General features: G+C 34.0%; 2 protein-coding genes across 3 annotated transcripts; one reads left to right on the top strand and one right to left on the bottom strand.

Annotated features, from left to right (window-relative positions):
• Positions 1–209: 209 nt before the first annotated feature.
• On the top strand, positions 210–948 carry LOC110895999. The gene has a single exon (XM_022143404.2). The coding sequence runs from the start codon at positions 291–293 to the stop codon at positions 738–740; it is 450 nt and encodes a 149-aa protein (XP_021999096.1). The 5' UTR covers positions 210–290; the 3' UTR covers positions 741–948.
• Positions 949–8,618: 7,670 nt separating this feature from the next.
• On the bottom strand, positions 8,619–11,323 carry LOC110893572. Of its 2 annotated transcripts, none has more exons than XM_035980440.1 (2): positions 10,358–11,323; positions 8,619–9,950 (listed from the first exon to the last, which is right to left on the bottom strand). In XM_035980440.1, exon 2 carries the CDS (start codon positions 9,865–9,867, stop codon positions 8,725–8,727), a length of 1,143 nt encoding a protein of 380 aa, XP_035836333.1. In that variant the 5' UTR covers positions 9,868–9,950; positions 10,358–11,323; the 3' UTR covers positions 8,619–8,724. The 2 variants fall into 2 exon arrangements, with proteins under 2 accessions (XP_035836333.1, XP_035836332.1); XM_035980439.1 differs by having other exon boundaries at positions 8,619–10,808; positions 10,872–11,323.
• Positions 11,324–12,365: the final 1,042 nt, after the last annotated feature.

Raw genomic sequence — 12,365 nt, 5'->3', positions numbered from 1 at the left:
TGGTTATAAGCTTTATTCCATCACTAACATAGCACTAGGCTATAATACATGAACCTACATGAACTAACAATTCATTTCATGTCTCAACCATGGTGGTGTCCTATGGACCTATACAAGCATTAATTAAATATTAAATAATTACAATAATAACTATTTTAAATTCCCAAAAAACAAATTTGACCATTACGTCCTCTATATAAATGCTTTCAACAACCCTAATTCTCTCTCCTCAACTCACTCTCCCCCTTTCTCTCTCTACAAATTTTACACTTTACCCCCTGCCACCTTTCATGGCCGAATCACAATCCAAACGCCTCCGCGAAGACGACGTCGTTTCCACAACCGAAACAACAAAACGTCATAGAAACACTTACATTAACGACCAACAAGAAACAACCACCACCCAAGAGTTACTAGATTTCTTCACAAGTCTCTCTTCCGACCCGTTTCTTGTTTTTGCCCCACAACCCGAACCCGACCCAGATGCTAACAATAATAATAATAATATTAATGATGATGAGAAAGAAAGTGTTATTAGACACCTTCTTGAAGCTTCTGATGATGAACTGGGTATACCCAGGAGGGCTGATGATGACGTCAGCGGCGGTGGTGGTGGGGTGGATGATGACGTCACGGGTGGAGGTTGTGATATGGTGGATTTGTGTGATGGGTTGTGGGAGCTTGAAGATGAGGCTGCAAATTATTACACTTTGTTGCAGTCTGAACTCTTTATGCAATAGTTTTATTGTTTAGGGGTTAGAAGTGACAATATACAGATAATGTGTGGGGGTGTTATGGGAATGAGAGTTTATCGGATGTTCATTTTGGACCCTTTTACTCTATGAGAGTTTCTGAATTGCCCCTCATGTTTTTTCTGTTTAGACTGTTGAAATTTAGAAAGAAAAGAATGTGCATTGTTAGCTATTAATTTTTATTTGTTTATATTAATTTTTTTCACTCATAAAATACAATAGTTTTAATCCAAGTATATAATAAATAAAAATATATTAATTTTAGGGGTTGTTTGGTTAACCCCTTAATAAAATTATTCGAAGTATAGCTCTCAATCAGTAAGGGTGTAAGGTGAACGGAGTGGGTGCGGTAACCCACTCGGTACCGAACCCCTCTCCACTGCCAACCTTTTTACCGTCGGGATGTTACCGAAATGGGGGGCGAAATCGGTGAGTGGTCACCGAGTCGGTGAGAGGTAGGGAAGGGGGAGAGAGATGAGTGTGTGGTGGGGTCCATTTCATCTCAATCTATCACACATTTTTCTTTTTTTTTTTAATTAGTTTACTTAAACTCGATTAGGTAAACCACCGCCAACGTTTTTGAGCATTAGGTAAACAATTTAGATGAATTGACGTGACACTATCTGATTGGGTGAATGGGGAGTTTACCTATTTCAAATAGGTAACCACTCTCTTCACCCTAAGACCATGTGTAGTGGAAGGTGAAGATAATGCCCCCATCCTAGGGCATTTTACGCCATGTGGCGGTCCAGTTAGCAAAGGGGCATTATTAGGCGTTTTCTAAAATAGGTGTAGTGGGGATGGGGCATTGTTGGGCATTATTGGGGCATTAAATAAAATAAAGAAAAAACACCTAAAAATCTTATTGGATAATAAAAAGGGAGATGAAAGATGATTGGACAAGGAGAAGGGGGCAAGGCGTTTTTAAAACCACGCCAAGGGGGCTTTTTTTGTTTTTTTTTTTTTTTTTTTCTAAACGCCCTATGTAATAGTAGTTTGGGGGCGTTTTTAGGCGTTTTTTTTTTTTGAATTTTTTTTTTTAAAAAACACCCCACTACACATGGTCTGAGGGTGCACCCCTTATGAGTTTGGGGAAAAATTTCACCCATCCAATCATAATATGTCATGTCATTTCCCCTCTCGTTCTCCTCTTTTTCCCAAAAAACACGGGGGTGGTTTCCCCCAAACTATTAAAAAAAACAAAAACAATACATGATTGGTTGAAAAGATACTGGGCCCCACCACTTACCCCTCTCCCTCAAGTCCCCGCAAGCGACATATGTTCACAGCTCAAGCTCCAGATAACTCCTTCCCCGCGCAGCAACTTTTCACGGCGGCACCCTCCACTTGCGGCAAAACCCTTCCCCGCTTCCTTTGCCGCATCGACCCCGGACACCCTAAGCGAAAGGTAGGAATGGGCACCTAAGGGTACCACCACTGCCCTGACCAATAAGCGGACGCCATGTCAAATTCTTTACAAAGTACCATTGCCCTACAAAAGACAGGCGGCGTCCGACCCCTCGCACTACAAAGTAGCCTAAACTATGGACTCCACACATTTACCCCAACCCCAACCACCAATTACACACACATCATTCAAGAGATGGACCTCACCCTCAAACCATTTCTCTCGAAACCCGCACGAGTAACTTCCACTTGCCCCTTACCCTTGCGCGGTGGCGGCAATGTTCTAGCAAGGGTTGGAAACCTTGCACATCTACATGTGAGGTGTCGTGTCCCCCATTAAGTGTATTTTGTTCACTGACAAGAGACCTTTGAATCAGTTTGCAAAGCATTTTACATATTAAGTTTCAAAATGATGTTAAATGAAATTTTTACCTTTTTATCCATTTATCTGTGTTCATAACCCTCAATTGGCCTATTACGCACTGCCTTCTCGACTCTCCACCACCAACCAATTAGGCCGAGCCAATTAAGTTCTCTTACTGGTTCAAAGTCTTTACCCAATCAGACATTTTAAAGACTCGACACTTATTGGCATGGAGGTTACCAAACAACCACTTAGTCTAGTTTACTTTAGAATAATAAAAAATGTTACGCTGGCTAAACTTTTCATGTCGAAGCAAGTCAACCTTTTTTGTCAATTTAAGAACAAAACGGTTCGGCTTTCGTTGTTAGGTCTGCTTTAAAACTTGAACTTGTTGTATGATGAACTATATCTGTGATATTTTTTTAAACATAAACTAATGAAAACCAACTAAAGATAGTACTGCACATGTTATTTTGAATCTTAAAGTTCGTTTCCAACGTCTAATACCTTACTGTTTATTTAGTTATCTGGTGGATTTTTAGTGAAATACGTTTAACGTTATGACATGATTTTTGGATATTATTGCAACCTTTTATACATATATAACAATTATACTTGTCGCAGTTAATTAAACAATTATATTAGCGTGTTTTATGCATCTATAAATCCATGTATAGTCATAACCCTCTTTACTCAAACATAACCCCCCATAATATATGTGTCTAGTGGATAACCCCCTTCAATTATATATATAATATGTATGCATCTATAACTTGTATGTTTGAGAGAGAAATAAAATCAAAACCTCGCGATCATCATCATCATGGCCATTGAAACATAACGCCCCATAACCCTCAGAGGACAGTGTCCTAGGCTCTATAGGGGTTTATAGCGCTCCATCAAGCCCCTTCACCTCTCCACTACCTATTTTGCCTAGAAAAGGTAATCCAACAAATTACTTAACAAATACAAATAAACATATGTCATTTAATGTATCTATAAAAAGGGTAATCCAACAGGTTACTTAACAAAGCCAAATAAATAAGCGTATATCATTTAATGAAAATGACCATTTACGTTTGTTTTTATTTTTTAAAAAATTAAAAAGAAAAAGAAAAAAAAAACAGGCTGAACTAGCAAATATTTAAATCCTCCACCATCCGTAAAGGTGGTTGATGGACAACCTTGGCACCTTGTATTTAATATACTTTATATTAATTAAAATAAATGAAGTTCAATATCTTATTTATTTTCATAATAAAATCGATCTGTAAATATTAGAAATTTGTATATATTTGATAGCAATATAATTTAACTCCCGTTTTAATTTTTTACTTCTATTTGGACTAAATATTTTATATTTAAATTGTGTATTTTTCTAATCATGTTTTATAGGTTTTAATTTTATTACTATTTAACAACATTTTATTTTCTTAATTAATAAACAAATTTATTATATGTTAGAAATATATATATTGTAAAACTAAGTTGTTTGTGTTCCATTCTCCAGATGAAACAATAAACATGTTATAAACACGCTATACATTAAAACACCATACAAGAGGTATTGATGGTTAAATCATAGATTGATTAGTAAAACACGAAAACGATTTAAAAATAGGTTCTGATTGTTATTTTGCATTTAAACAAGATTTATTTAAAAATAATCACGAATTCGCTACACGGTTCTGATAGTTATTTTGTATTGAAACAAGATTAATTTAAAAATGACCACGAATTCACTACACATACAAAAAAAAATCCCCAATCGCTTAAAATAGTGAGCTACTTTGTTTTAAAGAACAAATTGTTTTTTTTTCTTCTTTTTTAAAGTAAAAAATTATGCTCAATGTCAAAAATATAGCTAAAAGTTATAAATATCTGTCATAAAAGATAGACTTGTTACAAGACCGTGTGCAGTGGATTAATGCTCTGGTGTAGTCAGCATAAAGAGGGCGTTAAACACTACCTCGCACAAACGTTACGAAGGCGCCAAAGAGTATAGCGTGACTCCTGTAATCCTATGTATACGTTCTGTCGTAATCTTTTTAAATAAATAATGTTAAAAAAAATAAGATGCTTGAGGTAAAAGAATAATTCTTATCAAGTTATCATTTTGAATCCTATGTCAAGTTGTCAATAAGATGCCGTTTCCATTAAAAAGCACACGCTTATCTTTGAATTTCAGTTTTATTAATTTTCAATGAAATTACAACGTACTTTAATAAAGTGTTTGAAACTGTTACAACCTATGTTTATCTTAAAAAACAAAATAATATTTGTAACAATTCTCGTTAAATGACTAGAAATTATAAAATTAGTTTTATAAAACAAATTCTTACAATAAAATTTAAAAATTATATATATACGAATAAACATAAACTCAGAATACTAAGTTGTTCCTATGAATATCTTCTATCTTTAAGTTTAAGCTATGCAATTTTATATAACAAGACGACTAGTTGAGAGAGAGTCTGTTAAGGATAGAGGATAGCTAATAATAGGTTGGAGTGGAGTCTACGTGGTGAAGAAATGAGTGGATGGGGTTTGTATAAATTTTAGTATTTTTTTTTTAAATATCAAACACATTATAGGTAACCTTTTTTTTTTTATAAAATTGTTGTGGTAGTTGAGAGTTTTAGGTTATAAATTATTGGGAGTTTGAATACGATTCTCTTTTGTTGAAGTTTGAATCTCTTATGCAATAAACATTTTATTTGTGGTTAGGCTATGCGTTATGATTGTTTGGGGTTAGGCTATGCGTTATGATTGTTTGGAGGGGTGCGGAAGGGTGTCAGCGGGTGTGCTGGAACATTGTGGCCCTCCTCATGTCCCAAATAATTTCGGGGATGAGGAGGACTCACGTCTAGCTCGTCATGCACCAGTCTCTCTACGAACTATGTTGTTCTTCAAGGTTTTTTTGAAGGAGCCATGGAGATACTAATGTTAGACTGCAGGTGTGGAAGGTGTGGATTGTAGGTATGAAGCTGAAGCCCCATAAGAAAGGGGAAAAAGAGAAGAAAGTGTAGTTTATAATAAAAAATAAATAAAATTAAAATATGAATCAAGTGTTTTAAATTTATTTTAGTTAATAAATGTTAAAAACATATAAAATTTATTCTAAGCAAGTGTAGTTGTTTTTAATTATTAATTATATAAGTTAAAAGTTTGTATATGGTATTAAATAAATAAAGTATCTAAGGTCATTCACACTCTTCCATCATTTCTACCCTATAATTACATCAAAAAAAAAAAAAAACTATATTTTCTCTCTATTTCCAATTATACTTTTATCATTATTTTTTCTCTCATTCACTCATAATCACTTTCGAAATATATTAAAAATATTATACAACATGAATAGTTTCTCTTCAAATATATAGATGAATAATAACATTATCTCTCTTCTACTCACAACCACTTTTTATAATATAAAGAACAGTCTGACATAATTGAGGAATGAAAGATGAGTATAATACATGTTGAAAGGTTGAGGTGAGAGATAGTGGTGATGGCGATGTGGCGCTAAGGCATTATTGTATGTGCCGTCACTAAGATGTATTTGTTTTTTGTGGTCTGAGTAGAAACTTTCGAGATTTCACTAATCTGTGATTGTTCTAGCTCGAGCACCCTTAAATGTGAAAATTCTCTTTAATTTACGATCATTGCGTTCAAAACGCGCGAGTGATATTTGAGAAGAGATCTTCCCGACTTGAGAAGAGATCTTGCCGTAGCCATGTTTGTCTCCCGTATATATAATATAACAAAATCATGTGAGATTTGCTTAAGTTATTATTCGAATTTTATGTGACATTAGTGTCAAATATGATATTTCCTCCCGTATCACCCGATTTAAAATTCTTATGAATGATGCTAAAATCAACATTATCGTGTATTATTTATAGTTATGGAAAAAAATATACATCACAATATATATTTAAAATTCGTATGAATGATGCTAAAATCAACATTATCATGTATTATTATTTTTCGTTATGGAAAAATTTTATGCATCACAAAATAAAGCATATGGCTCGAGAAATTATGAAATATAATATTTCCATATTATAAATTTGCAACAAGTTGTTGCTTTATATTGGGTAATGTATGCATTGAGGGTTTTCCAAAAAAAAAAGTTGCATTTTCCATTTTTAACCCAAAAGGTTTTATCTTTTATATTTTAACCCCTTTCACTTTTTTACTTTTAACCCAAACTTTTTCAACTTTTACAATTTAACCCCAACACTTTTATATTTTCAACTTTGATCCCCCATATTTTTCATCTTTCGCAAGTTTTTCGTTTTACGTTTCTTTTTATATTTTGCGAGTCAACACGCCGCAACGTGCGTGTGGGGTTCAACGTTTTTTCCCGTTTGACATGCCAATCGCAGTGCGTCTATTTTTCTCCATTTGACAAATTCGTCGCAACGCACGGGTCCTAAAATGTAAAGGCTTTTAGAATATTTTCGTGATTATTTTATGAATGTTTTGTAAATTTTGTTTGGATCCAAGTAATTTTATATCTTAAAAAACCTCATGAAAATCTACAACGAGCACGACAAAAAGAGTCGGATCAAATATAATATGTTTTCGTGATTATTTTATGAATGTTTTGTAAATTTTGTTTGGATTCAAGTGGAGTCAAATTGTGGTTTCTTTTTTCCGTTTTTAAAAGCTCTAATTAATCTCTTTTCATTATACCTGTCAACTTTTGCGTTATACCCGTTACGTTTTCTATGTATTACTCGGGTCATATATAATACGTTATGATTTTACTCTATAATTTGATCTACTTTATGTTTTGATCAAATCGTAATGTTTATATTGGTTACATTGAGTTTAATCAAATACGTTAAAATGCGTGTTTTCATATGGTTAACGCATCACAAAACGTTTGAACTAATTCATTCGACGTTTGCGAAGAATCCGCGCCGCAACGCGCACGGGTCTTAATGCTAGTTTTTAAATTAATACAAAACAGTTTAATTTTCTAGTTGATTGCGGGAATAAAATATCTAAAGTAGACCATATTTGTCACATGACACCTTCCCCACTTGCTGGTTCCACAAGATATTGCAATAACTTTGACATTTAAAGCGATGGGGAGTGGTTTAGAATCCTAATAATTTTATATTTTATTAATATTTTATATAACTTAACTATGTGAAGAAAACCTCAATTCAAACTTATGTATCATGTTTCTAATCAACATTGAATTGGATCTGTAGAGTAAAAAAATATTATCTTAATACGTTGGACAAAACGTTTGTAATCAACGTTGCCTTCAAAACTCAATACAGAAATGAACAGAAAATAAAAAAAGTTAGTCGAATAATTGCAACAACTAGACAAATGTAACTAAGAGTTTATTGGACATTTAAAATTTAATATATTTATTTTAAATAAATACTCAACTAAAGAGAAAACGTGTGGATTTTATAATATAGTTTTCTTTGTCTTAAGTAGTGTGAGATTTATTGGTAACTCTAAATAGTGAGGAACCGGAAAAGAGTGTATTTAACATTTTAAACATATATTAAAATTTCAATTTAAAATACTAAAAGTTATCTTTTTTTAATTTTTTCAGACTTTTTGCATATATAAATGTGTAGAAACTATTCTAATAAAAAAAGCATTTTTGTAATTTCTTTTACTTTTTTATTGTTTTTTAAGATTTTTTTTATTTTTCTAGTTGTTGAGTTTTTTTTATTAAATAATCCTCTACGTGTATTTATATAAGAAAACTCCAAGATTTAAAAAAAAATTGTTTAACATGTTAAATGCATATTTCTCAGTTCCCCAATTTTTTAATGTTAACGAATGAACCCTCCACCTCTAAAGTATAACAGACAGATTTGTTATTAGAAAATTCATACAACGTAGTATAATAGACAAATTTGTTATTAGAAAATTCATACAACGTAGTTTTGTGTATATTTATATATAAGGTCAAATAAATAATTACTATACTTTTAATTATATTTAACCTATTTTTTTCATTGAATATATATAAACCATCAATTTAATTCAATTTTTTTAATGGCAAACTTTTATTCCACCAAAGTAGAAGCACCAGAGAAGAAAGAAAATTTTTTTTTGAAGGGCCGACAAAATAATTTTATTCATTTGTAGCAAGATGCTACCACCAAACATACAAAAGTTTTACACCAATTGATACCAAACCATACAATTACATCATCTCTAGATCTTGAATTTGCTCCAATCCTCCCACGTTAATGTCATCGATCTTGACCGATTCTTCACCCAAAGGTACGCCATCGCTTTAATTTCATCCAGAGTCTTGGTCATGTTAGGAGATTTTTGCTGGAACACGGCCTCATTCCTCGATTTCCAAATGCTCCAAATTGCAACCAAAATAACCGCATGTAATACCTTCTTTTTTTTTCCGGAAACCGTACACACCTCATGTAACGTCAACATGTCTTTTAAATCAAATGCTATAATCGGGGGAATCGAGCACCATAATGCAATATTTTGCCATACCATTTGTGCAAACTGGCATGAAACAAGCAGGTGTTCACTTGACTCGTCATAACTTCCACACATGATACAAGTTCTGTCGTTCACCGGGATACTCCGAGCCGCCAAAGCACATCTGGTTGGCAATCGTTCCATCTCTGCCCTCCATGCCACGATGCCCACTTTTTTCGGTACCCAATTATTCCACTCAAACGCTTTACCGGGGCGCACACGATTAACCGAGCTTAGAGTTTTTTTTATACTTGCTACACTGAAACTTCCACCACCATCTAAAGTCCACTGCCATCTATCCATTCCAGATGACATGTTCAGCCCACTAGAACCGCAAATCAGGCCCACAACTTGGTTTAGCTGATCCGCTTCAATATCACCTAGTTCCGGTGTTAGCCAGGCCCAACTGAAGATCAGATTCGGCCCATTCGTCACCAGCCGATCTTGAACCAAACATCCTTTATGTTTTTCAGCTCTGAATAGTTCTGGAAACATTACGTAAAACGGTTCATTACCGGCCCAGCAGTCTAACCAAAAACATATATTTTTCCCGTTACCCAACTCAGCTGATGTCGCCTTCTCCAGATCCAACCCTGCTTGTAGTAGTATGCTACGGATGCTTGTGATACTTTTCCACGGCCCAGGTATAGAAACCTTTGTTGGGATGTCTTTCCACCCTCTCGAATTATGATGTATTGCCCAAACCACTCGCCTCCACAAACCATCTTTTTCCGTTTTGAACCTCCACCACCACTTTGCCAACATTGCTAGATTTGCATCTCTTAACGAACCAAAACCCAACCCCCCGTATTCTTCCGGAGCAATAGTCCTATCCCATGCCACCCAGTTCATTTTAGCCTTTTCTTCCGACCCCCCCCCCCCAAAAAAAATACCCTTCTTATTTTATCGAGTGCATCCAAAACTTTTATCGGGGCCTTGAACAAAGAGAAAAAATATGTGGGTAAGGCATTTAACACTGATTTGATTAGCGTAATCCTTCCTCCATAGGATAGCGTTTTTGCTTTCCACAATGAAAGCCTATTTTTAAATATATCAATAACCGATTTCCAATTTTTTTCTAAATTCATATTCGCACCAACTAACATACCAAGATGTTTAAATGGGAGCTTGCCTTTTTTACATCTTAATAGGTTTGCCATTTCTTGTATTTCCAGATCTTCCACCCCAAAACCAAAGATACTACACTTTTCCAAATTCACCCTAAGCCCCGAAACCAAATAGTAACATCTCAACACTCTTCTCAAATTGAATATGTTTGACAGTGACCAATCCCCGATAAAAATAACATCATCGGCATACATGAGATGGGATAGAGATGTACCTTCATTAGAGATCTTGATTCCATTGAACAAACCAACGGAAACGGCTTTCTTCATAATTCCGGATAATGCCTCCATAACTATCACGAACAAAAAAGGTGATAGTGGATCCCCCTGCCGTAAGCCACGGGAACAGTCGAATTCTCTAGTTGGGGACCCGTTTACCAATACTGACGCTCTAGCCGATTGTAAAGTTGCCATTACCCATCCTCTCCATTTACTAGGAAACTTCATTTGGGCCATAATCGAATCTAAAAAGGCCCAATTTACCGAATCGTATGCCTTATTTATATCAACTTTGAAGTACATACCTTTCCTCTTATTTTTCTTCGCCCAGCTAAGAATTTCGTTAAGCACTAATGGACCATCCATAATGTTTCTACCGGCCAAGAATGCTGATTGGTGCTCCGAGATCAAATTTCCAAGAATCCCTTTGATCCGGTTCACAAGTACCTTGGAAATAATTTTGTTAACCACACCAATAAGACTAATTGGTCTAAAGTTAGCTGGACTTACCGGATCTTTAATTTTCGGAATGAGAGCGATAAATGAGGAGGTGCAACTTTTGTTGAGTGAGCCATCCTCATAGAATTTATTGAACAAATTCACGAAATCTACCCGAAGAGCTGGCCAACACCTTTTGACGAACTTGAACCATATGGATCAAACAGGACAATTTAGACAGACTCTTCAATGTACATCAAATTAGCACCGAATAGACTACTCAAATCCTTGGTGTCTTCAACTAGTTTAATTCAATTAGTTATCAAAATATATTCCAATACTTTCATATAAAAATAAAAACAATTTTTTTCAATCATAAAAAAAATAAAAACAATTTTTTCAAAGTATTTGTATGTGTTCGCATGTGGTCACGAAAGCATAAGGTTAAAGCCTACTGCTATGCAACCCAATCCGTAAAGTGATGTGATAATGAATTGTACTTCCCTTAGTTTTTTGGTGATTTTTTTTTGTAAAGTTTATATTAAAAAACAATTAAAGTGTTTTAGGAATAAATATTTTTCCACAATATTGACGAGAAAAGCTGACAACGAACTTATGTGCGCCTTGAGGAAGTTTCTTTTTACAGATAAATTTAGCGAATATTATATCTGCTATTGTAAAATATTGTATAACCAGGGCCAGACATGTAGGATAACTAATCCAGACTTGAACCTATGGTCTTCACTTAAAAGAAAATGAATATACGAACTATTAATATTAGTGTAAGCTTATTGTTTTAAATTTATCTGATTTCTTATATAACCAAACTATTTATTATTTTCCTCCTCGAGTTATGGTAGATCTTAAGCTGCAAAATAGACTACAAGATCATATTTAGTTGATAATGCTTATTTATAATGTTCAAATAAATGAATAATTAAATTAATATTTATTTGAATTCAACGGTCATGAAAATCTTGATCAACAACAAACATGGCACGACTTTCTCTGCCAAAAGAACCAACCCGCTCAGCCTACCCGTAGGGGGGGGGGGGGAGGGGGTTGTTCTTGTACGGGTTCAAACCCGGACCAGATACCCGTGTAGGTGCCCGTCCCACCTAACGGCAAGAATAAAGAATAGTTAAACATGTAGCTATATTTTCTTTGGGATGATGTATTAATCCCAACTTCTAACTACTCCATTTTGTCGTTAATATATATAAAAGGTTCATTCAAAGATGCTTTTAATTTGATAAGTGCGAGAATAATTAAAGTTTTGTATTTTACACTTAAGGTAAATAAAAATTTAAATAGTTAGTAATAAAAATTTAGTAATTTATAAAACAATATTATGAGATAAGATACGATCGAAATTAAATAATTATCTAATTAACTAAGAAATATAATACCAAGAAGAAAAATAAAATAAGTGCACAAAAGAAACTAGCTAGACTCATAGAAATATGATACGTGACTCATTGAAAAATGCTTTTAATTTACTTAGGTATGCCGTATAGATAAATAGATAGATGTAACAAACAAAACTTACTATTATGGAATCGGCTT

The sequence above is a fragment of the Helianthus annuus genome, chromosome 12 (assembly GCF_002127325.2).
Source record: "Helianthus annuus cultivar XRQ/B chromosome 12, HanXRQr2.0-SUNRISE, whole genome shotgun sequence".
Taxonomy (NCBI): domain Eukaryota; kingdom Viridiplantae; phylum Streptophyta; class Magnoliopsida; order Asterales; family Asteraceae; genus Helianthus; species Helianthus annuus.
This window is presented reverse-complemented; position numbering and strand designations above follow the sequence as displayed.